Raw genomic sequence first — 25808 nt, 5'->3', positions numbered from 1 at the left:
ACAGAGGAACTCCCTCAGCTGCCCCTTGGTATCCTTCCCTCTGTCCCTGTCCCCTGGTAACCACTGGTCTGTCCTCCAGCTCTACATTTTGATCATTTTGAGAATGTCACACAGATGGAAACCTAGTAGGTAACCTTTTGAGATTATGCATATGTTGAAAATCCCATAATACATGATCCTTATTTTTACTGTAAACCATGGATTGGCAGGCTTTGTGAAGGGCAGAGCTGTGAGGCCCCACCGTCTGCCCAGCCGCTGCGCTCTGCTGCCCTGGGGCCCCGCAGCCAGAGACGTCACGTCCAGAGGGGGTGACTGCGCCAGGGAAGCCTCACCTCGTTTTCCCATGTCATCAAATTCAAATTTTATGTTATCTTCCTGGGTCATAGAATATTCTTCTTTTGATAATTTTCCAATCATTTAAAATAATATGAAGAGCATTACTAGCCCTCAGATTTGGCCTGTGGGCTGTGATTTTCCAGCCCGTCCTCTGAACAGTCATTGTCTCTTGAAGGAACCAGCGGGCAAGGAAAGGTATGCTTGTGCCCCGTCTCTGCTGCTCGTCTCGCTTTGGGCAGACCCACGTTCCCTTTAGTACCACCCTTCTTCCCATAAGGAACCTGCATTTACTTTTTTCGTGGTGCTCATTTTAATTTCCTGAGAATATCGTAATTTCAGAAGTACAATTTTGCCGGATACAGAATTTTAGATATTTTTGTTTGGCACTTTGAAGATGCATTATGTTGTCTCTGGCTTGTGTTTCTTGTGAGGTGAGGCTGTTCCTTCTGAGGGTTGTTGCCTCAGGTCACGAGTGTGTGTCTCCTGCTGGCCTTGGGATTTCTTCTTAACCACTGGTTCTCAGCCACTGTCCAGGCTGAGCTCTGTGTTTATTCCACTTGCGACTCTTGAGCTCCTTGGGCCTGTGAGTGTATGTTCCCCACCGACTCTGAAGAAAGCTGAGCATCATTTCAGAAGCACTGTTTTCTGTCTCTTGCCTCCACCGTGGAGTCACACTTCACACTGTCCCTCAGGCATCAGGGCTCATTTTTAAGCCCCTTCTCTCTGGGCCTCATTCGGGCGTTCTTGTTGCTCCGTTTTCCGTTTCTGGAGCCTCCCTCTGTGGTTCTGATCTGCTACGAGCCCACCCAGTGAAACTCTCGTTCCAGATGCTGTGTTTTCAGCTTTCTTTTCCATCTTCCATGTCTTTCTTCCGTGTCTCCTCAGTGGTTGTTTGCCGGTCCTTGTCTGGTAACCCTGCACCACTGTCATTGCCGGGTCTGTGTTGGTCATTGACATTTCTCCTCATAATGGCTCCATGTGTCTCTGCTATTTTCACCCCAGTGTTTTTATTGTATTCTGGAAGATTTTGGATCTGTGAAGGGTCTTGACTTTGGTTCTTTCGGGTAGCTCATTTACCTGACCCTTCCAGGGCTCACCTGCAGCCTTGTCAGGTTGGGTCTGTGTGGACTTCCAGGAGGTGAAATGGCCCTGCTCTGAGGCTGGGCCTTTCCGGGCCGTCACCTGAGTGCAGCGTGTCATGAGGTCCTGCACACTGGCCGCTGGGGCCAAAGTTGAAGAGCCCAGTGCAGCTCCAGGCGTCGGTCCCTGGGGCTCCATAGGCCTTCCTTGCCTGGCCTCACCGAGTTCTGCTGTGGACCTCAGAGGCGCCCCTGCGGATTTCTGGAGCCCTTTCTCCCCCACGCCCGCGCTCTGGTTCTGCCTGCACCCGGCTGTCACAACAGCCTGGTCCTCCCGGAGGCTGTCTCGCTCCCCAGGGCCCTCCCTCCCCTGGGCTGCCGTCCACACGGGCCTCGGGGTAATAATTGTCCACAGGAAAAGGCAGTGGCTTTCAGTCTGTCCAGATCCAGAGTGGCTAACGTGAGAGGAGCCGCCCTGTCTCGGCCTTCCCGCCCCATGTGTATTCTGGGTGCTGGCGGAGTTGAGTGCGAGTTCCATTCTTGTTCCCTTTTTGGTGGCCATTTCTCCCCCTGGGAAGTCTCATCCTTTGTGTTTATGCATTTCTCTCCCATCACGTTTCTGTTCTCCTTTCCTGGAACTGCTGCAAGATGGTGTTGGGCTCCCTGCTGATGTGCTGTTTCTTCATCTCCTTCCTGGTTTGTTTTTCCTGCATTATGGGAACATTTCACCGCTTCATCCTCAGCTCTTGTGGAGAAGTGTCCCTCCTTCCTTCCTCTCCATCGAGGGCTGGATAAGTCTACTGCCTCTCTCCTCTTCCCCTGGGAGCCCCTCCCCGACGGCTGGATTCCCGCGGGAGGCTGGGCTCTGCTGCTGAGCCCCTCCCTCCTGGCTCTTGCTGCCTCTGCAGGTAGGAGGCCCTCGAAGCTGGGTTTGCCCCTTACACCCAGGCATTCTCACTCACTTGCGTTGCTTTAGAAAGTATGTCCATGTTAAGTACAGAATTTACTTTTCTGGCTCAGGCCACTCTTCTGATCAATCCTAGTCATCCCTCATGCCCTTAAAACCAACTCCCCCAAGTTCCTGTCTTACTCCCTCGTCAGAAGTGGCTTCCTCCCTGAGGCACCGTGTGCTTTTCATTCTCAGGCCTATTGCAGTTTGTCCTTGCACCCTGTTTATGTGGGCATTGTCCGGTGCCCTCCTCCCCCGAGGCTGTAAGCTGAGCAGGAGGGACTGCCACACACAGCAGATTTCTTGGTGTGAATTAGGTGATCAATATATGTGTGTTGAGTGTGAGTTTAAAGCATTACCTTTGCAAGAGTATTTGTATTTAGCAAAGCATTCCTTAGGGAAGGATTACTCTAATGGCTCAATTTCAGACATGGAGGGAGAGTGATGTCTCTCAGATCCCATTAGGTGAGCAGCTGTCTCCAAGCCCAGTCTGGCTGGCAGGTGGGAGCCCACTCGTTTGGAGTGAGATTTAGAATCAAAGGTGCCTTTTACTCTGTGGTCATGACTCTGAGCACCAGAGCTGTTTCTGTGGCACAGCTGCGGGCACTGGAGTTCTGAGCCAAAAGACACAGATTTGGGTAACTGATCTGTTGGATACTCCAGTTCATCTGAAACGCTGGGGGGTGCCTCTTGAGGGAGTGGTTGGTCGGCACCACTCCTGCGTGTATTTTGTATTGTAAATATGTGGTATTTAGATAGCTTGTCAGCATTGTGGCCAGAAGGGGAAGAAGCCCTGAAACGGCTTAGTCCTCAGCCATCCCTGGCTTCATACCCAGTTTTACCTCTGGTCTTAACTCTTGTCTCTGTGTCAGTCTCCATAAGGATAAGCTTAGCTGGAGTCACTATGAAGCCTTATACATTTCAGGAAGCAGAAGAAACTCAGAAAGATGCAAAAGGCAGACTCTTCTGTTCTCCCCCTTTTCATCTCACTAGGTAGCAGTCTTGGAGAAGAGCCCTAGGCAATGGCAGGTTTTAATACTTAGGGCTGTTTGGGCTAATTGTCCTCCTTTCCTGTCACCCCACCTCCAGTTGTCGCCCAGAGACATTCTAGGAGCCCCGTGGTTGCTGCAGGAGGCTGATGGTCTCGTGATGGGCAGTCGCCAGACTTCAGCTCATCCAAAGTCCTAGAGATTGACCTAAAAGGTGACTTTTTTTCTCAAATGTGTATACAAAAAGGAACGTTTGGGGAGTTTTTCTATTTTTTTTATGGACTAAGGTCACACATCATTATAGATTAAACCAGCAGTATGAAAAATACATTCCAGGCACATAAGGGCAAATATATATTTTTTAAAGCCTAGAGGATTGTTATCAAACTTGGAGATCCCAGTAATTGAGAGGGTAAAATCGACATTGGGCCTCCTCATTCTCTTTCCCCCTCCCATTGCTCACAGGCCCCCCAGATCATGTGAGAGGAGAGGGTACTTTTCTTTTGAGAGGTTGTGTATTGACATAATCAGTTTTTATGGGAGAGAGTTTGAAAATGTAGACAGTTCCACAGTTTTGCTTGCAGGGGAAAATGTCTTAGTTATATATAGAAGCTTTTATAATGCGGTGTAATGTGTCTGTCCTTTGGGAATAACAGAAGAATAATTTTGATTATGTTAGTTTTCTATTTTCCATATAAAATGTTATATATAGCATGAAGTAGAGAGTAAAAAAAAAAAAAACTAGTGAGGAACTTTTACTCGAGTTTTTACTTTGCTCTTTTGAACTACCAGCTCAGCAAATTGAAAATTCAGACGAGAAAATCAACCTTTTCTTTTAGGAACTTCTAAACTCAATTTCCTCTTCTCTGTTTCTTGATATGTAGGCATCTAAGACTATTTTATTATAATTTAGACAGACCAAATTATGGCAGATGTTTTCTGCTGTTGTTTCAAAGTGCATACCAGATTAAACCTCTGAGATGACGTGGCCCCCCAGAGAGTGGGCTGAATGCGCACTCACCTTTTTTCTAAGATTTCAGGCAGCACTTTGCACCTGGCTCTGGGACTTGGAGGGTGTTGGGGGGGCTCTGACTGTGTCTGTAGTAGGACAGTCGGTATTAACAGTGGAGGTGTTTCTGGCTGGATGTTTCGGTTTGGACAGGACTCACCCAGACTGCAGACTTACGCTTTGCAGTGCTGGCAGCCCTCCAGCTGCACTGCACTGCCCTGTTACCCTCTTGTGGCAGAAGAAGGAAGGGCCTGTTGAGGATCCCCATCACCTAGCAGCTCACTGGGCAAGGGCAGGATGCAGAAGAACCTGCAGACGCAGGTGCACACCCCTGGACCTGCCGTCCACCTCAGGGAAGTGTTCACTTTTGTCTTTCATTTCCTGTACCCTTCTCCACAATTCCAGATAAAAGTTTGTTTAGGGGACGAAAATTTAGATCAGTAGTTCTGATTTAACTTTTATCCTCTAGCCAGTTAATAGTATGTGAAAATTAATAGTTTCACGTTCACAGTTCCTTAAGTAAATAGCTGGAAGCACTGTGCCTTTAGCAACATAGCTCACTCTTGTTCTGAGACCTAGTGTGTGGTCAGCTAAACTAATCACACGGAAGTCAATCACTTTAAAAGCAAAAGTTTTCCTTCTTTCGTTGTTAAGAAATTCTTAGTAACTGATACGCACTTACCCTCACTGGTTTACATCATGGAGCAAAGAGGGGATGGGCTGTTGGTCTGGGCTCGGCCTCTGCTGAGCCTGACGCAGAAGCAGGTCCACTGACCCTGCCAAACTGGCCTCAATGAGCAGCTCTTTCCTCCTGGGGTGTAGCTGGACTACTGATACTGCACGGCCTTTCTCCTGGAATGTTGTCCGAAAAATGACTCCTTTGGGTCCTAACAAGAAAGGACACAATCAGAGACCTGTCTGGTGCTTTTAATAAAGGATGCCAGTGCCATCACGAACCTATCTTCACTTTCTTTGTGTGTTATTTAGGGTTAAAACTCTGAGATGTCAACTTGAACCTCTGTGTTGTGAACAGTTTTAGATGAAAGATGGTCACTTCCATGCAGTACGAAATGCAGTTTTGTAAATGTTTTAGTGATTTCCCAAGGATCAGTTGGCAGACTATGTTATGACAGAGGTTGAGTGTGAGTTACTAAAACCTAGTATGGTTTGTCTCTTGGTGTGAGAGATTGCACCCCTTTCTGAAGTAGCGGTTTAGGATAGCATTTGCTCCATGGGCTATTTTTTGATGTAATGGAAACCTAGGCCAAGAGGATTGCATTAGAAAGTGGGTTGTTCTGTTTTTAAGAACTGTAAGAATTCTTCTCAGATTTTCTTTGTTTTTTTAAACTTTTTTTGGATGTGTGAAATTTAGGCTAAGTTGAATTTGCTCATTAAACTTGTGGTTAATGAGTGTTGCCCTGGGCTCTGTGTTGGGTGAGAAGAACACAATCCTTGCTGTCAGGAGGTGGCAGTGGGAGGGCTGAGGGGAGACACGGCTTTGCAGTACTCTAGCCAGAGGACTGCAGTGGGGAAGTGTAGCATGCTGGGGCACTGGGGAGAACCTGATGCCTGAGCTGGGAGTGAGGAAAGGAGGGGTTCACCAAGTGCCTGTCAAGGGAAGTGGGCCTCGGGGAGAGGGGGAATTGGTGGAGAAGGGAGTGTAGACAGCTGGACAGGGAAGAGGGATGTGAGGACCCAGAGGGGCTTCAACAGAGTGGAGCCCGGCGTGTGAACTGGAGCCCAGGAAACGGATCAGATGTGCACTCTGGAGACTCTGGGGGACTGTGCTGTGGGTCACAGTGATGATCAGTGTGGGAGACTGTGCAGTGGGTGGGAACAAAGGCAGGTGCAGGGGCAAGCAGGGGGCGCTGAGGTCCACACTTTGTTCTGGTCCCTGGGCAGTTTTGGGGAACCTTGATTAGAAAGAGCGACCTGGTCAGATTTTCATTAAAAAAATAAAACCCCCAAAGGCCTCCATTTCCATGGAGAGTGGCTTGGATGGTGTGAGACTGAAGTTGAGGAGAGGTCAGGAACCTGATCTGACCCAGGCAGTGCCGGTGCGGAGAGGGGACCAGCAGCGAAGGTAGTGAGGGCCAGGGGAAGACCGGATCTAAAGGCTGGAGGGGCCTGTGCTGGCAGCTCCACGAGGCTCAGTGAGAGCGTTGGGTGGGCGAGGCTTCCGTCACCTCTGCTTTGCTGAGTAATAATCCAGCAGCATACAGAAAAGCCTTTGTTCTAGATTATTTCCACCAGTTTTCTGAATTACCTGACATAACAGTGATCTTGGTAGTTGCATAAAGTAGTGAATTCTCCCCAGTTCTCCCTCAGTGTTTTCTGGAATAGTGTGGGATGGGAGGGGGCAAGGGGGTGGTGGGACACTGCAGGAGCCATGTAGGTGGTGACCTCTCTGCTCCTGCTTGTTACTCACAGGTTACCCTGCCATTCCCCACCTGAGGTCGTTGTTTCCATTGGGATGAATGGATGACCCTTAGATCAGAGGGTAGGGGGCCACTGCTGGATGCCCGAGGCCCCTCAGTGACCATGGGTGTGAGAACTCACTGTGCCTACCAGCATGGAGTTGGGCCTGGCTGACGTGGGCCTGTTGCATTGTTAGCCTGGTGATGAATGAATTAGTACCCATGTCACTGATGCAGCTGTCTTTACTCAGGTGATGCCAGCACCTGTCCCACTGTCAAGGAGTGGTTTGTGTACTCTGGGAACCCACTGAGGCACCCGGACCTCGTCAGACCTCTGCAGATGAACATTCCAGGTACAGACAGCTTTGATGTAAATAAATTACTAATTTGCTCACCATATGGTACAAGTCCAGTAACTGATGACGATGAGAAGCATGCTTTTCTGGAACCGACAGATACTAACTTTCATTTCAACCCTGGGCCCAAGAGCAAGGTATTTAATACTGTTCTAAAACAGTGGAGGAAAAGACATTGCACAGACGTACCCGGCCAGTCCTCTGCGCTGCCCCGGCCCACTCCCGGGCTCTGCTCGCTGCTGGAGGTCCAGGCTGGGGCCGGGAGGCGGGGGGCGTGGTCAGGCCCCAGGACCAACGCCTGGTGTCAGTCAACGCCTGTGACTTAACAGGGCTGGGGTCTAGGTACTCTGCTTGAGTCAGTTCTCATTGTCCCCACCACTGGAAGTGGGTTTTAGTGGACTGGGCAGGGGAGGTAGAGGAAGGCCATTTTAACTGAACAAATAAGCTTTTTCACAGGAGGTATCCTAAAACACAAATTGGGAAGGAAAGAAAAACAAAGTTCTCCTAAAAGCTAGCCGAAGTAAATCCTTTCCTCCCATGAGTTCCTGGTGTCTGAAAAGGGTCAGGAATATTTGACCGTGGGGGTAGCATTCTGCGTACAGACAGCTGAAGAGGAGGAGGCTGGATTAGGGTTTATTTCAGAGAACAGACACTTTTCTAAAACGTTTATGCTCTTTTTTTGTGTGCGTTAAATTCTGTCCTGTCACTGTTGTCTCCATCACTCAAGCCTGTGATTTACCAAATAAGGATTTGAGCACTGCAAACACTTTCCTTATGTAAGTGGAATTCTGTAGGGAGAAAAGCTGAGGGGATATTTCCTTATTCTTTCAGTTGGTGAGTGCCATACTCAAACCTAAAAAAGGTGCTTTTCACAAAAACAAATTAAGATGAATTGACATTTGGCTTTATAGGGAGAAGGACTTGTAAAGGGTAGCCAAAATCACTTTCCTGAAACGTTTTGTTGTAAGTTTAATTTTCGTCTTGTAGGGTCTTTACAGAAATCACCTGGAAAGGGATTATGGTGGCTCTCTTCCTGGTTTGAATTATTGAGAATGTCTGGCTGTCCATCATCATGTTGTGAGGGAGTTTCAAGGCCCCTCTGTGATATTTCAGTAACCTCTGGAAGCCACTTTGCTGTCAGAGAGACTACTTCTGGGGCTTGCGAGCACTTTCTCTGGGGCCCTTCTGCGCTGCAGGTCTGTGCACACGGCGTGCCCGGATTGCACGTCAGGGCTCTGCTTCCAGAAGGAACTTGGGGAGCTCGACCCTCCACAGAGGGGGCACACCATCCCATCACTAGGAAACTGAGAATGTGATTTTGAACTTTTGTTGCAGATGATTCACATGAATGGCTCTGTTTATGCTTATGTTAATAATGATGCAGAATAGCGAGATCTTAGTATTTAAATGCTTTTCTGTATCCGTGGGGAAAAGTACCAAATGGTTTTTAGACTAAAATGGAAGAGGGACCATCCGAGTTCCTGTCACTGTCCCTGGCGTTGCCCTGACGAGGCAGGGTTAAAAACAGTGGGGCCCTGCTGCTGGGCCCTTGCCTTGCCCAGCGCCGGGATACCCTGAGATTCACAGGCCCCTCAGGCAGAGGTGCAGGGTGTCCCCGCTGCCGGGTGACAGCTGTCCTGTCCAAGCGAGACCAGCGGCAGTGCCGTCACTAGAGCTGAGGGTCACCCTAGGGGGCCCTGTCGGATCTTTCTTGTTCTCCTGAGGTGGTTTAATTACGCTGACCTCATGAATGTTAACGTTTTCAGGGAGTCCCAATGTAGTGGCCAGAGTGGCCTTTTCTTAAAAAAAGAAAGATTTTTCCCTCTTAACAGCACATATTATTTAATATTTGCTTTCTTAAATGGTAGGGAAAAAAAAATCACAGATGTTATTCACCAAAGTAGAAAGGAGATAGAAGGGGAGCCGAAAAATTATACAGATTACCTAAAAATTAGGAAGTGGAAAGAATTAAAATTGACCAGCCAGGGAGCAGAAAAATAAATTTCATTACTGGAATATTTTATTCAGGAAACTCATGTGTTCCATCTGCGTCCCCGTCTTTGTCTGTGTGTGTAGGGTGTCATACACACAGTCAGTTACACACATGCCTACGTAAGACACATTCATATCCGTACACACATTTGTGTATTATTATCAGTATTACGTTTACAATGTTATGGATGTTACATTTTACTTACGATATATCACGACGTTCCTGGTAACACAAGAGAGTTGTGCCTTGAGATTAGGTTTCCTTTCCCCACACCTAACCCTTGAGGGATCCCTGGGTTGTCCTTGTGTGTGTCTATTCAGCCTCTGTACCTGCAGCCCAGTCTCGTTCTCCTTCCTCACGGACGTTCCGCACTTTGTGGTGTGAGTCTTGGACCATACATACAGCAGGCATGCATTTGAAGTAGCTTTTTTCTTCAGAACTGGAGATTTTTCTTTAGACAAAGTGTGGATGACTTTTTCTCTTCACAGGGCCATTTTTAGTCATTATAAGCATATCCTTATTTTGGAAACCTAGGAAAGCTAACTGCACACATCCAATTGGTAATCTGTCCATCTAGCATGATTTTTAAAGGGTTGTTGAAGAATCAGTAAGTAAACTTGGCATTTCTTGGCTGTATGAGGTTGCTTGATGTACCCGATCTTGCAGGGCCTCTTAGAAGACTGTTTCACAGAGTGAAATGAGGTGGAGAGGTGCGTTTTATGACAAGGGGGTGCTGTACTTGGCTCAGTCCATCGTCTGCTGAACAGCTGCAGGGAAGATTTCTTGTTGCAGCTCCTCTTACGTGTTCTGTTGAAGGTTTCATCTTGAAGTTTCCTTGGGTGGTAAACAGAAGCCACCAGCCGCGCTGCAGCCAAGAGAATGAGTGCTTGGCAGGGAGCGCCCGCTTGATGTCGGGGATCGAGATGAATGGATTTAAAACCTCAGTTGTGTTTTTCTTTCATTTGTAAAAATAATTTGAAGCTTTATGACTGCTTTTTATAGCCAAGTTCACTGTATTTTGAATGCATTAAGTAGAAACAGTATAACATTGTCATTTTGGGAGCATGAATTAGCTCATCATGTAAGTGTAGAGTTTAATATATTGAGATGTTAATGAATTCTACTCCATTTACAGCTGAATGAATTTTTTGCTTCCTGTAAATAGGCTATTGAAGTTTATCCAACTAGAGTAAAGATTCAGTTTGCATGTGAGTAGTCAGGGTTTTTGATTTTGTTTTCTTTTTGTGAGGAATGCTCTGTAAAACAGAGAGTGCTAAGTAAATGTTCATTTAAATAGAACTTGTGAGTTAAAACCTTCACAAGTAAATTTGAGACATGATATATACAAGTTAATTTCCACAAGTGTCACTTCTCATGTCCTGAGAGTGGACACAAGCCAGATAGTATTATGGTGATTTTTTAAAATCTTTGTTTGTTTGTTTTTTGGGAGGAAATAATTGGGTTTATTTATTTAATTATTTAATTTTTTTTTAATGGAGACACCGGGGATGGAACCCAGGACTTTGTGCAGGCTAAGCACATGTTTTACCCCTCAGATTTATGGCTTTCTGACCCTAGGAATATGCAAGAAGAGTAACCCTGAGATAACTCTAAATACAGCTATTGCATGACCCATTTTCATATAAAAAGCACGTGGAAATGTTGTGGCTCAGAGTGTTGACGTGTCCTTATTCGTTGCTGTCTGTTCATAGCTGCGAACGCACACAGGGACCATCGCTTTGTTACTGATGAGATGTCCAGCAGCCTCCACCGTGGGATCGGATCCTCCCAGGCATCTCAGACAGTCTTCAGGGTTATCATTCGCAGAAAGGACCTCCTTCTCTGCCCTCTGCTCAGCCCTCCAGGAAAGCTCTGAGGCTTTCCTGTCCGTTGATACAAAAACCTTTGCCAAGTGACAGGTTTTTGAGGCTGATGTGTCTTAGATGCAGTGTAGTTTGTGACCTGAAGACCAGATCGCTGTTTTAGATCTCTGGGTGGTTCTCTGGAACATCTCAGCTGCCGTGGAGCTCTGGGTGGAGTGTAAGCAAGTGTGTGTGTGAGAGCCAGTGAGTTTGTGTGTGAGTATGAGAGTGTGTGTATGTGTGAGTGAGTGTGTGTGTGTGTGTATGTATGTGTGGCGGAGAGAGGGGAGCTCTCTTCCATACCAGGTAGTTTTAGCTGCTCTCGGCTGATCCTCCTTCCAATTCTAGTCAAAAGATGTTTCTTTTAGACTGAATTTGCTAATGATTTCCTTTGTGTTTGGTGAGCTCAGCCCTGTCAGATCACCACACCAGAGTTGAAAACTACTTTGCCTAGAGTGACTTTACCAGCAGAAGAGAACTAATCTAAATGGTCCTTCAAAGAAATTCACACCTGGGTCCCTGCTTAAAATGATGCCTGGAGATCTTGCCACTGGGAAGTTAGTCTCTGTGTGGCCAGGAAGAGCTGATGTTTTACTGCACTTAGGAAGAGAAACAGCTGTACAGTCAAGGCCTCGACGTAGAATCATCGGGGTGGTCTCCTTGTGTCCTAGCAACCTACTGATTGTGGCATAAAATGATGATACCTTCAGAATGTGTCATCTTCTGTCAGAGACCCTCGAGTTCTGGAGAGAGCTGTGGGACTGTCCTGTCTCCTACGTTAATACACAAATGGACATTAAGTACACCTTTCTTGACTAAATAAATTGATTGAATTTAGGATTAAAAAGACATGATTGTGGTGGTTTTCTGTAATCCGTTACACAGTTAGACTTTCTCAAGAACCAGTTCCTTTTTTACTGTTGTTATTTTTTGTCAATGTAAGTGATTTCTTAAGCTGTTTTGTTGAAGACTGTTGAGTGATGTTCCAACTCTGCCTGCATTGGAGTCACCTGGAGGGAACGTAAAACACAGTTTGCTCCCCTACCCACAGTTCATGATCCAGTGGGTCTGGGGAGGGGACCCAGAACTTTCATCTCAGACAAGTTCCCAGGTAACACTAGGCTGTTGGTCTGGTAAAAGATAGAGGGGAAAGAAAACTAAAAGCTGTGAGTCCACAAGCTGTTTACCAGCCCTTTTCATGCCTTTGCCGCAGCCTTGGCCTGCCGGGGCCTGGACCCCTCCCGCCGTGTGCAGGCCCTACAGGGACCACACCTGAAAATGCAGTCCACCCTTGGACAACATGGGTTTGAAATGCTTCGGTCCACTTATACATGGATTTTTTCATTAAAATATCTTTCCTTTTTGCTAGTTGAAGTCTTTTCAGGAACCCCCCTATAAACCGTAGCCTGGGAGACAGCCACTCAGTATCTCTGAGGAAACTGCTCCAGGGTGGGAGGAGCCAGTTTATGTATGATTGTCTCCCCAGGATTCCGTGGAGTAGAGCATACAGCCTGGTAAAGGTCACTGCCAGTCACAGAGAACAGATGTGTTGAGTTAAGGATCTGAGTGCTTTTCTTTGTGTGGAAAGATACAAGAATCTGGGTTCATTGAAATCCTTCCTGAGACAGACATCTAACCATCCCAGGGACCTGCCTGTCCAGAGTGCAGAGAGTTTCCTCCTGGGTTCATTGACTGCAGTGGCTCTCGGCTTAACCCCGGTAGTGCTGAGTGCTGAGCATAAGTGGGAGAGGGGTTAGTGCTGGGTCAGAGCCCACAGTGTGGGGTCAGAAGGACGAGGGTTTGAGTCCTGTTTTGTCCAGCTGTGCTAGCTCCCTGCCCTTGGGGGCATCACTTTTCAGTTCCTTTGGTTTTGAGGCAGAAATAGCAATGCCTGGGCTTTGAACTGCCTTGGGGGTCAGCACCCCAACCCCCGCATTGTTCAAGGGTCAGCTGTAGTATCATTCTCCGTTGTGGTAAAGAAGCCGTGCATCTGGGGTCTCCCTCCTCCTCCGCCTGTCACTCTCTGGGCCTCTCTGTCCCTATTTGTCCCCTCTTGCTCTGTGACTTCTCCTCTGTCCCATCTGATGCTCCCCCAGACTGCTCCCCACTGCAGCCTGCATCATCCTCCAGAGCACAGACTGGCCGTAGTATCTCTTGGGTCAACCACAGGTCTCTCCCCATCTCCACCAGGGTGGAGACCTTCCCCCTTCACTGAACCTAACTCCTGCTGGCTCTTCCATCTCTTCCCCTCCTCCTGGTGGTCCCTCCAGTTAGTGCCCATGTGCCCTGCCGGGTGGTGCACTCCCCAAGGCAGATGCCAAGTCCTGCTGGTGCCCACTCAGACCTTCAGCACCTGCCCTGAGGGCCAAGGTGGCGGCTCCTCCACAGTCGATGCTGCGTGCGTGTTGGACGTTTGGATGCGGGTTGGGGGAGGAAGGAGAGCGGGAGGGGTCTTACCAGGCACTCATCGATGCCCCTTTCAGCCCTAGCAGACATCCCCCTCGCTGAGCAGGGCCAGCCCAGGGGCTTCCATGGGCACCCTTGGCCCTGCCCGGCTCCACGTTACTTCTGGATCTCCGGGGCCCTCTGGCGAGACCCGCACAGCCCTATCAACGTGGGTGCAGGACCTTCACCCTCAAACTCTTCCAGAACAGTGATCTGGCTCTTCACATGGGGCTTCTCGGAACTCCCAGCCATCACAGCCGGTGGTGTTTTTCTTTCCTCTCTCTTTTAGTAGATGGAATCTTGGAAATAACTGACCTGGTGTTATCTGAGCCCGTTGCATCCAGTTTTGTCCCTGCTGGGAATGAAAGGCCACAGACACTGTCACTTTTTGTTCAAGAAATCGTGCACTTATCACGTCCACTATACATGGTTCTTAAGCATATTTCATGAATCTCAGGTTTTTGTATTAAACTCTTACATGTAAGCAAGCGGAACACAAGGCAGATCTTTGTGCAGGGCACTTTGAGGGGGCTTGACCCCTCTCAGCTGTGCTTGTGTTGCACGTGCTCTGAAGAAAGGCCTCGAGGCTGTGCTCTGAAGTGTGGCTTTGTCTGGGTGGTGAGCTTGTGGATTACTTACATTTTCTTCTTTATGCTATTCTATTGTTCTAAATTTTTTTACAATGCATAACTTTTATAGTCAGAAAAACTGTTTTTCAACTACTTTATTTGAAATAATTGTGACTGTGAAATGTTCGTTACTTACTTCAGGTCAGGGGTTGGCAGACTCCTGCAAGGGGCAGGCAGTGTATGTTCTGGGCTTTGGGGGCAGTGTGGTCTCTACAGGCAGCTACTGAGCTCTGCACTTGGAGCCCACAAGGGCACAGATGTGCACAGATGGACGTGGTTGACGGCGGGGATCCAGGAAGACTATTTAGGGACGTTGAAATTGGAGCTTCATACAGTTTTCTCAGATTGTGAAATACTATCTTTCTTTTGATATTTTAACCAGTTACAAATGTGAAAATCATTTAGTTTGTAGGCTGTACAAAAATAGACAGTGAACAGGACTTTGAAGTTTGCAGACCCTGCAAGGTGATTATTTTCCTGAAAAGTGTGTTTCTAAGAAGTCATAGCTGACGCTGTGATTCTCTTGGAATAATATCTCTATCTTAATAAGTAGGGCCATGATTTTTTGCTTGTTTATTTTCTTTCTTCCAAGAGAAAAAATGATTTAATAAGTAATGAAAAAGTTCTTTTGGGTGGAGGGAACATTTCAGCCATATCAGAAATGCAGGTGACTTTTGACTTTTGTTTCACTTCTGATGGTAGGAAACACACAGCTGAGAAAATTAAGTGACGTTGTGTGAAAGGTAAGAAAAAAAGGAAGAACTTATTTGCTTGAGTCACTAAATTCTGACGCCATTTGATTCGTGAGTTTTGTTTCCTGAGTAAACACAGGGGACGTTTAGACCCCACCATCCTCACACCTCACATGCGTTACAGCCGGGACCCCATGGACAGCTGCGCTGCTGTTTGTGGTGGGACCCGGCCCCGCCTGGCAGTGGCTCCCCCTGGGCGGGAGGTACAGACTCATGCTGCCGTTCGTGGTGACTTAGGTCCCTGAGCAAGGGGTTTTTCTTTCCTTTGATTTTAATAATTAAACATACATAAAATATAGAAATGAAGCACCAAACATCGTATTTTAGGAATTTCTGTTGTTGAGTAGTTCCCAGGGTATGCTTTACAAAATGTGGGGCCCATGATGCCCTGCTCACCTGAATCTCTAGGTTGCTCAGTACAGACTCCTGGGCACCTCATTTAGCAAAGCAGGATTTGTGCAGATGGAACCAAGGAGAATGTATTTTTTTCAGTCTCTGCAGCTGCTGCTTTTGCGCACTGAAGTTTGGAAACCACTAGTCTAGGGAACTAGCAGAGAGCAAGCTAGCAGGGCCCCGGTGGTGTTTCTGCCCGCGCTTGGTCAGGACTGTGTTCGTCCCACACCCTGAGTCAGCACCTTTGGAACTTACTCAGCACAGCATTCTTAACAACACAGGGTGCAGTACAGGTAGGGAAAAGCCCTAGTTTCCCCCAAAACACAGCCATTTTAAACAAGAGGAAGGTTTTCAGTGAACTACACGTGTGCTGACCTATTAGGGTTTCTGTCTATTTAAACCAGGAAGTGTTCATGTTTACTTTCCAGATAATTTAAGCTTTAAAGCCTGAGGATGTCAGGGAAGGAAGACGTTAGTGCCCAGTATTCCCTATTGTGTTTCTACAGAAGCATGTTGTAACTTGCTAGTGCAAAGAATAATGGTAAATGGACTTTTTTTTTTTTTTTTTTTTAACTAGGGGGAACGCCTAGCTTGAAACTATTGTGGCTGAGCACAGAGCCAGGAATACAAGTCCGGCGCCTGGACGCGCTCCTGGCTTGTTTCGACCTTTCGTCCTTGAAGGAAGAGCTGCAGGCGTTGGAGAGCCCCTTCCAGGCTCTGTGCTGCCTCCTGATCTACCTCTTTGTGCAGGTACCCTCAGCTCCGCTGTGGCCGTTGCGCTCCACCCTCGCTGCTGGTCGCAGCGCTCTGGGCCACAGCCTCCTCTGCCTGGTGTCTGTCTGGAGTGAGAACGGCACGCGCATGAGAAGCCCTGTCAGCTCCCAGGCTGGGCTCCACACTCAGTGTCTGGGAGGCCCAAGGAGTCGGCCGGCGCCGGGGCGTGTTGTGCAGAGCCGCACGTGTCCGCGCTTGCCGGGTCTTTTGGACTGTGGGCTGTTCTCGTGGCCCTGCGTGGGTGGCGGTCACTGCTCTGGGTCCACGGCCTGGCGATCCTGGCTGCACTTGCAGATCACGACCTTGCTTCCTGGTCACGATGCTCACATTTGTAGATTGCTTTGCTTTTCCCTGAAATAGGTATAGCTGTCACCTGTTCCTGGGTAGCAGCTACTTCAGGGTAAAAATGGGGTAGAGCAGGGACAGGCCCCCAGACAGGTTAGATCCTGGCTGCACTGTGTCCGAGGGCCAGCAGCCCAGGTTGGGGAAGCAAGGTTCCAGCGGACAAGCTTCCTGATCATGATGCGATTGTTTTTATCGAGAATAAGCGTTTTAGCCATTTTTATCATCCAGGAAGAATCGAAATTTTTACCCATGGGTTTGTTGTTTTCCTGATGTTTTTTCCCTGAAACCTTGACTTGCCACAGAATGTGTCCCTCTATAAAAAGTTCTTGTATCCTTAAGGTGATGGTGGCAATATTTAGCAAGTGGGTACCACTTTTTCTGGCTGGCAGAATTTGGTGGCTGAGCCAGAAAGTGGTGGGAGGTGGCCTGGGCCTGGCGCTGCCTGTGCTCCCCAGCCTCCTTTCTGGTTTGTCTCTCTCTCCATGTCTCTGTCTCCTTGTTTCTCACTCACACTTTGATTCCACAGAGGGTGGGAGAGACTCGTGTTTTGGGAATCTTGGTTTCCTTCAGCTGGGGCCCGAGGATGCAGGTTCACTGCTGGGCGGCCAGGGTGGGTGTTTCCTCCAGCTCTGACCACCCAGCTCGGGCAGCTGTGGGTGCACTCCATCTGCAAAGCCCCGAGTTGTCAGCTCTGGAAATTTGTGTCAAAAAGTGATCATTGTGTTGCTCAGACTTGGCCGTAGCTCAGGATCCCTCTAGGCTCTGCCTTGCTAGTGAGTAACCAGGCTCCCCTGTCCAGCTGGGCCCGGGGCATCATGGAGACCTTCCCACTGGGGCCTGTGGACAGTGGGAGAAAAGACCCTGCTCACCTCCGCTGGCGTCTCTTCTGCTGCCCAGGGCGGTGTATGTGTGTGTGTGTGTGTCCGTCCCTGTAGTCAGTTGGAGTGCGGGGCTCCCCCCTGCTGACACCGGCGCTCTCCCTTGCAGGTGGACGCGCTCTGCCTGGAGGACCTGCATGCCTTCATTGCGCAGGCCCTGTGCCTCCAAGAAAAGTCCACTGCACAGCTCATGGACTTGCAGGTACTGACCGTTGCATGTCTGTGGACAGCCGCCCGACCTGGGCAGCACTCCTGTTAGCCTTTTGTAAAATTTGGTGACAAGACCAAGCAGGTATGTTTAGCCATGACGCTGCTTGCTGTAGGGGAGCGTGAGCCAGTGCCCTGCAGGTGGGGGCAGCCGTGAGGGGCCGGTGGCGGGCCCCTCCTGGAGCAGCTGGCTCATGTGCCAGCAGGCGCTGCCTTCTCCCACTTTGGGAAACTTTAGTTCCTAATACTGTCCTTGGAGTCTGGTAACTCCAAGAGGACACTTTACTTGATCCCTTAGAAGCGTTATTAACCTCGGGAGATACACGCCTTTTCCTGGTGGTGGTAATTCCGGCTCAGGCGCGTCCTGCCTGCCTGTCCTGTCCATGGGCCTCATCCCCAGGCCCCCGCGTCCTCTGCCAGCACCGGTGAGTCGGGTGTGCGGGAGGCAGTGCCCGGTCATGGAGGTAGCGTACCTCACCTGCCGCCCACATCCTGTGCATTTGTTCAGATGCTGCTGTTCATGAGTATTTATTCCTTTAATTTCACAGAGTGGCCTGTTCACAGCTAAAGTCAGCAACCCTTCTCTGCATCCACAGGCTTCTAGATCCAATAGTCGTTTCCTAGTGGGAAACCCCAAGGCCAGGTCAGCTGTTGATGGAGACTTAAGATTTTTCTTTTTAAGTGTCCTGGATAATGATAGTGAATTTTATCCTCAGCTTTCAGTTAATTGAAGTAGTATTTACTTGTCTTCCTAGTGAAAAAAATGAGTAAGTGTGCTGCATGATCTTGAACAAGTTCTCGGGCACACACAGCAGAACCCAACTTCTCTCTTGCGTAAAATGAAGTGGACGCCACATGGGGTTGCTGCCAGGCTGGGGTGCAGAGCCGAGGGGAGTTCTTTGTTGACACTGAGTGCATGACCCCACCCACCTGGCTGTTGGCCGAGCCCCGTGGGCTCAGGGCCCCGACACCTGCTTTGCGAGCACACCCCCATTCCCAGGAGCAGGCCTCTGGGAAGGGCTCTGCAGAGCCCGCACTCAGGACTACAGTGCATCTGGACACGCCCGGTCCTCCCCGCCCTGGCTTTTCCAGCACAGGGCGCTGCAGCATCCCCGTCACTGGCTCCCCCGGGTGCTGACCTGGGCCTGGCTTCTGAGAAGCCCTAGTCCAGACCCTGTCCTCATCAGGAGTGAAGGGGCCACGAGGCTGCTGCTTGCTGCTGCTCACCGGACACTTCTTAAAGCCCTCTTAGCTTGTTACCCTGCGTTATTTTTCTAGTCGCAACCACTCAAATACAGCTTTAAAATGGTACTTGTTTTTACATATTTACTCAATATCCAGGTGATTAGACTCGATTTGTGAAGATTATATCACAGGTTGATATATATACACATTGATTCACAGACATGGAGTCTGCTGTGTATGCAGTTGGGGGATACAGACAGGGACCCTTACTCAGCTATAATCATATTAAAAAAAAAAAAAACAAGGAAAACAGTATTACTTCTAGTGAAAAACCAAAGACAGGCTTCTTTCTCAGGCAGAGAAGACAGTGGTGCAGGTGCCGAGAGCATGGTGGGGCCAGGCCGTCAGCCTGTCAGTCACTGCCCTGCAGTGTTCACTCTGTCCCCGAATGTGGGCCATGTACTTGCTGGTTTTCCTGTCACACTGTGACTGTCCGTGTGCTCTCACCTTACATGTCTGGAGGACGTGGTCTGTTCACCTGACTAAATTGCCCCCGTGGGCACGTGAAGACACACGTGCACACACACAGGTGCAGGTGTGGGGGTGTGGTTAGGAGGGAGAGTCAGCTAAGCGACAGACTGAACTGTGTAGTGAACAAGTAACTTGAGCAGCCCCTCCAAGCAGCTTTAAGGGGGAGGGTGGCTTCTTCCGCTGTTCTGTCTGCGTGATTTAAGGCAGGGCTGCCTGGGGTGGAGGAATGACCACGTGTGATGTAGCACATGGCATGATGTGTGTGTTCTGGTGGACGCTCACCCTGACCCTTCGCTGACTCCTGCCCGTTGGAGTACGTGAGGGGGCCCCAGGCCCCCGGGAGTCCTGGTCATGACTGTCCTTCGAGTAGTAGCTCCTAACTTGGGCACACTGTGCACTGTCTGGGAATGTGAAAGGGGTGGAGACAGCTACGTTGCTTACCCCAGTGTTTTGTCAGACTTGGGCAGGTGTCCCGAGTATTTTGTGAAGTCTTGTAGACAACATAAGGTGTTGCATTGTCATGCTGTCGCTGAGCCAAGTAGGGTGGACCCAGACCTGGCGTCCATGTCCAGACCGTGTGCTCGCAGTGTCTCCCCCTCCCCAGGGTGCACAGTGGTTTACACTTGTGCCCTCTCTTCTTTTGGGAAGAGCCGAAGAACCAACTGTGGCTTTCTTTGCCCATCAGTGTATCTCTGCTGCGTCAGGTCCCTAAAACTGACAAAACCATAAACCATCATCCACCCACTGCTTGGACTCCAGCCTCCTGGATGGAGGTTCCCAACTGCTGGAACGTTCTGGACTCATCTCTTCTGCACGATGGGCTCAGGGACCCCTGTTTGAGCCACCCGAGGCTTGGCTTGCAGGAGGTGGCTGCCACTATTTCTGACACTACCGCCACTCATTGGAAAGTTCTTGGTCATTTTTGATGGGGAATTAAGAGGAGAAGGAAAGTTCTGTTCTGAAGTTCCCCCCATAGCACATTAGAAAGGGGTCTACTGTAAGCATTCTGTTGTACGTCCTGTCCTGCAGGGACTTTCCGAGGTTTGCCGGGCACGTGCCCGTTGGGGCTTGCTCATGGCTGTACACTGCCTGTCACCTGTAGGGCGCCAGGTGCTGGTTAGAGATCGAGTGCTTGGTAAGTCTCAGTATGAAGAGTTTGTCCGCTGGAGCTGAACGCCCGGAACCTCCAGGGCAGTTCAGTCAAAGCCCCTGTGTCTTGGGCTCAGACACCAGAACATCTTGGAGCCATGTTAAAAAGCCAAGGCTCTTCCTCCACTAAGGGTCCCCCAGCTTCATACTGTCCCCCCACAGCCCCGTGTCCCTGAAGGGAAGTATGGGCACTTGGGTATAAGAGCACATCGAAGGACCGCTACTGAGTGTTGCCCTGGCAGGTGAGTCCCTGCTTTCCAATCCAACACTGTTAAGTCCCATAGGGTAAATGAAATACTCTGAGGACGCATTGCAGTCAAATCCAACAGCATGTCAAAATAGAGCCGAGAATCGCAGCCACAGAAATAGGGGATTTCATAAATGTGTGCTCAAAGAGATGGTTAGAAAATTACCTCCATTATTAGGCAACTCAAAAAGTCGATGAATGAATGAATAAGAGAAATCGAGTCTGTTGAAAGCCTTAGTAGACTTTAAGTTGTTGTGTAAACATAGAAGATATGTGCTCCACAGACACGTTAATTAGATAAACAAGGTGCCAGAGAAGCAGGTAAGAACCTGGTTTCCTCTTTTTCCTTATTTTTATTCTCTCTTGTGGACTTACCTTTCAGGTGCTTCTCCCAGGCAGAGTATTGTTGAGTGCCTTTGGGAAGGAAGTGGGGTTTGCGAAGGGTCCCTATTTGAGGACTCAGGGTGCCTGGAACCAAGAGCCCAGTAAACCCCCTGCCAGGATTTGGCAGCACCGCCTGGTTTCACCCACCGTCCCCCTGGTTGTAAGTGCACATGGTCTCTGTAGGTGAGCAGGAGCCTCCTCAAAGCTGGACAGTGGAGAACCTGGAGGACACGGGGAGGGCAGACCGCCGGGGGTAGACTAGACGCTGCCTCGTCGCAGGCCTCACCACGTCTGGTTTCCACGCAGGATGCGATGCTGCACAGAAATGGGAGGTTCAGAAGGTAGAGCTGGTGAAGCTGCCAGGCTGCAGAAGAGTATTGGATTTGGTTCCAGCCAGCAGTGTCTTCCAGGCCACGTGCACACCTGATGAAGACAGGGTGGGTCTGGGGGGTGTGACTCACAGAGGCAGGGCTGGGGCCAGACAGCTTTTTCAGCAAGTGGAGGTTTTCCTCTGAGAAGCACGGTGTCAGAGAAGCAGGGACCAGTGAGCCGTGCAGCGCACCATGAGACGGCTCAGAGCGCTGCAGCCAGGAGAGGCTCGGCCCCGTGGTTGCTGGTCTCTGCCCTCAGGAACCATGTCTAACAAACTCCCCAGAGGCTGTTGGACTCCTGCCCGACTCGGGAGGGCTGGGGAGCGGCTGGGTGCTGGTAAAGATTTATTTAGGATACACTTATTAATGCAGTCCGGTCGTCAAAATACCTGCCCTGTGTATCAGATCTCACAAAAGCCTAAGGAGAAGTCGGAGAGGAAGTGTGGCACGTGTCGTGTGATGAAGTTTTGACTGCCCTTTGTCCCCGCTTGCTGGTAGGAAGCCTCTAGACCCTTGGAATGCCTGGAGTCATGGGAGCCGGCACACGGTGGGCCCCTTGGATCCTCTGTCCCGGCTTGTGCAGGCCGTCTCCCTGGGCTCACCCTGCACGATGGTGCCTGCCTGCAACCGAAGTCCCTCTGGCCTTTCAGAAACTCAGGGGTTTGGCTTTGTTGACTGGTGAGCAGTGGTGCGTTCCCAGTGCTCTCCTCGCCGTGTTGGGGTTTCCACCTCGTCCCAGGGCGGCTGCCCTGGTGAGGCGGAGTCTGACACGGAGTCATTGGCTGGAGCTTTGGCTTCCACGTGGGCGTAGCTCGTTGCGCCTTCCTCCCACGTGCGTGCCGCGCAGCTGAGCTGCTTACCGGCAAACGCTTCCTGTGAGGCTCTGCGACGCTGGAACTGCTTTTTCTAGTTTCTGTGTCCCCATCAGGTGCTCGTCACCGCTGCCTCTCCTCATCTTCTTTCCAGAACACCTTAAATCCTGTTTCCAAAGGACAGGCCACTTTTGTTCATTTCTTTTACTGGTGAGGCCATCCCTCCCAGCCGCGTGGAGTTAATCCGCGCTCAGCAGCGGTTCTGGGCCCAGAGCCAGGGTCAGCCTTCGGCCATGCTGGTTTGGGGTCCCAGGTTACCCACTAAATGCCAGTTCTTAGGGGAAGGGGAAGAGCTGCTCTGTGACTTTCTCTGTCGCTGAAAGGTAACCTTGGCCCCCAGGTCTCAGGTCTGAGCTATGCAGCCTAGGCAGGTGCCTGCCTCCTCACGGAGCCCCAGCGCTTTACTAGCAGCTTTCTCTGTTCCGTCAGGAATTTGGAGGTTGGTCTTGGTCACCAGACTTTGCACGAGCCCCCAGTTTTTCCCACTCTGTTTCAACAGTTCTCCAGCCAGTTTGGTGCAATCTTCTTCCTTAATAGACTTCCTTCCTTCCTAAATATAATACATTTTTCTAAAATGTATTATAATCAGAAAAATGAAGTCACAAGGCAAACATGGCTGAGAAATACTCTTAAACATATTCTGGGAAATAAAATGTTGCAGCCACAACACTTTTCAGATGTTACCTTCTGGCTCCCAGACCTTGGGAAGCGCAGGAGAAGGCGTGGGCACACTGGCTCTTCCTGGATGTCAGTGTGCCATCAAGAAGGGTGTGTGCGCAGTTGCAATGCCGCTGAATGGCCAGGTGACTTGGGCCCAGCCTGGTACCAGCCGTGCCACCCACATGCCCCTTTGTCCCGCAGCTCTCCTGGGCTGTGTGCCCCCTGAGTGTGGAGCAGGGCAAAGAGCCATACGCAGGAGACAGTAATGTCTGTGTCAGTGTTCCTAAGATGGCATGACGGGGCTGCATGTCCCACCAGACGCTCGTCCCCGAGATCTGCGCCCTGCAGCCACTGCTCACCCACTTTGGGTGTGGTTACACATTTAATTCTTCGGGTGGAGCAGTGAAGAGGTAAGTTGTCTGTAAACTGAAACGGGAGCATGACAGCTTCCTGTGCCTTGTAGCTCAGGTGAGCCTGAGACGTCGGTGTGTTAGGGGAGCAGGTGGCCCCATTGGACCCCAGTTTCACCACTTACTTGCCAGGGAAGATTGCGTTTATCCCAGTCAGTACCCCCTGCTCACTGATAGTACCAGGGGTTGACAAATTCTGACGTGGAATAGGATCACTTTTTGTGATGTTTGTGGTTGAACTGTTGATGCTTTGTTTTTACTAAAAAAATTACAAAGTAACTGGATTTAGCACATTCTAATCTCTGAGAATGAATACTGTCACTTGTGTTTCAAGAACCAGCTTCCCAGCTTAAATGGCAGTGACGTCCTCTCCCTGGCCCTTAGTGCCCAGGGGCACACCCGGGTGTGAAAGGGCATCGCTGGCCTGTGGACAGTATCACTTTGCCTTCCCTGAGGAACTTTATCCTGTCTTTGCCTTAGCAATAGTAACGTCCTATTTCAAGCAGTTAGAGAGCTTTGCATTTGAAAGGCTCTTGAGGATACCAGCAGATCAGGGTTGGTGTAGGCCTGTCTTTGTTTCATTATACTTTAATTCCTTGAGGGTAGGACCTACGCCTTTGCAGTGGGTGCAGAACTCGTTAGCACTGGTGGTTAAACGGAGCCAGACGAGGTAGGTAAGACCCACAGAAGCCATATGACTTGCTCACAGCCTCTTGGCTGGATGGGGAAAGCGGTGGGACCCCTGGCCTGGGCTCCTTCTGACACTCCTGAGCTGGGGGTTCAAGTACTAATAGGAAGTCAGTGTGCTCTGTGGCTGCTGCAGTGACTGCGTTCCAGGTGGAGTTCTGCTGTTTCAGCGTCACTCCAACAAGAGCTTTTTGTGCACACGGCGTGTGGACAGCAGGGTCCCAAGAGGCAGGAGCCTCGTGACTGTCCCTTCTGAAACGGAAGCTGGCAGAGCACAGCTCTCAGGATTGTTTGTTGTCCTTAACGACAGGCATCTTGGGCCAGCCGTATCATGGCCTGCTTCTGCTTACAGAGAGAGGTCCCGAGGTGTGTGGAGTCAGAAACCTGCCCAGAGGGACAGCAAGTGAGTGAATAATGCGGGAGGATGGTGACCATGTCCTTGTGATGAGTGCACAGTATGAGACGGAGTCAGCATGTTTTCTTACAAAGAACTTCTGCCCGTTCACTCACTGAGCAGCAGCACCTGACAGAGGAAAATACAGTGTGTGTTGCCTTCTGATATTTAATCAGCAAACCCATTCATTCTGTAAAAGTGTGGCGTGCAGGAAGCAGGTAGGGGCGCACAGGTGAGCAGAGGCCGTAAGGCCGAGAAGAGCCGCCGTGTCCCGGGAGGGTGAGTTCAGCAGGTGAGGAGGTGGGGCGGCAGCTCAGGCATCACAGGACGTGGAGGTACACGGAGGGCACCTGTTCTGGCCCAGCAGACGTCTGCTCCTGGACTGAGCTGTCATGGCGGGTGGAATTTAATGAGTCAGAGGAAGAGCAGGGTCAGGATGGAGAGTGTTTCAAAAGAAGGAGCAAAGAAACTAGTTGGGTGACCAAAGAACTAAAAAGCTTGCCGCCAGGTTTAGAGCAGGGGTAGTTGGCTCTGGTCACAGGGGCTGCGGCGGCCACACCAGGGAGCTGGACTGTCCTGTGTGGTGGGTGCCCGGGGGCCATGTAGGACGGTGCTTGCTGGCCAGCCGTGGGGACAGGTGGTAGGTTCGAGGAGGAGCCTGTTGCAGGGATGTAGGGCTGCAGTGAACTGACATGGGGCTGTGGAACGAAGACTGAAGTAGGGAGAGGGCTGGCAGGAAAGGTTGGCTTGGGCTCGAGAGTGATTCGGAGGGAGGCAGGGACTGGGGGTGACACCTGTCTTCATGGTCTGGGCTTGGGGAGGATCGATCATGAGACCTCTGTTTTTGGACAGTTGGAATACAGTATGTGAAGTCCCGTGGTCAGCCTGAGGGTTCCTGAGGATGGCCTACTTGGGGACCAGCAGAGAGAGCTTGGGAAGAAGGTGGCAGGCAGTGGTCAGAGATCCCCGGGGGCCATTGTGGCTGCTTATGCACCCGCGCTCTTCAGGCTGCATGGGCCAGAGTGGGCCAGAACCAAGTGGTCTGGTCAGCAGGCAGCGCTGCAGCACCTGGACCACAGTGGATGAGATCGGACCCTTGACCTGAACCTCGAGCTTCATAGTCAGCTCCAGTAGAGCACCAAATTAAGTGAAAATGGGACACTGTAGAACTTTGGGGAAAAAAGACAATCTTTGGAGTCTAGGGCTAGGCAAAGAGTTCATGGATTTCACACCAAAAAGCATGATCCATAAAATAAAAAGTAAGTGCAATTTCATCAAAACTTAAAGCTTTCAGTCTGTAAAGGTGAGGAAAAGACAAACTATGGACTGGGAGAAAATATTTGCAAACACATGTCTGACAAAGGTGTTCTACCTGGAAAACATAAGGAATCTCAAAACCCACTAGTGAAAACAAGCCACGGAGAAAGTAGACAAAAGACACGTAAAGTCACTTCACTAAAGAAGACATTTGGAATACACAAGGCATGTGAAAGTTGGTGCAACAC

General features: G+C 49.9%; 1 protein-coding gene across 10 annotated transcripts in view; it reads left to right on the top strand.

The window, feature by feature from the left end:
* FAM120B (family with sequence similarity 120 member B) overlaps positions 1-25808 on the top strand; it is a 55242-nt gene that overhangs the window by 17493 nt on the left and 11941 nt on the right. For 8 of the 10 annotated variants that reach the window (XR_010381169.1, XR_010381170.1, XR_004138475.2 and 5 more), the window contains 3 exons: positions 7031-7132; positions 15787-15959; positions 17316-17408. Coding sequence is in view for 6 of the 10 variants with exons in the window: in XM_031456761.2 (XP_031312621.1) it covers positions 7031-7132; positions 15787-15959; positions 17316-17408 (368 nt within the window). In the remaining 4 variants the exon portion in view is untranslated. Of the gene's footprint in view, positions 1-3459; positions 3568-7030; positions 7133-15786; positions 15960-17315; positions 17409-25808 lie in introns of those variants that run through there. The other 2 variants (XM_031456763.2, XM_031456760.2) reach the window with 2 other exon arrangements.

The sequence above is a fragment of the Camelus dromedarius genome, chromosome 6, assembly GCF_036321535.1.
Source record: "Camelus dromedarius isolate mCamDro1 chromosome 6, mCamDro1.pat, whole genome shotgun sequence".
Classification (NCBI taxonomy): Eukaryota; Metazoa; Chordata; class Mammalia; order Artiodactyla; family Camelidae; genus Camelus; species Camelus dromedarius.
This window is presented reverse-complemented; position numbering and strand designations above follow the sequence as displayed.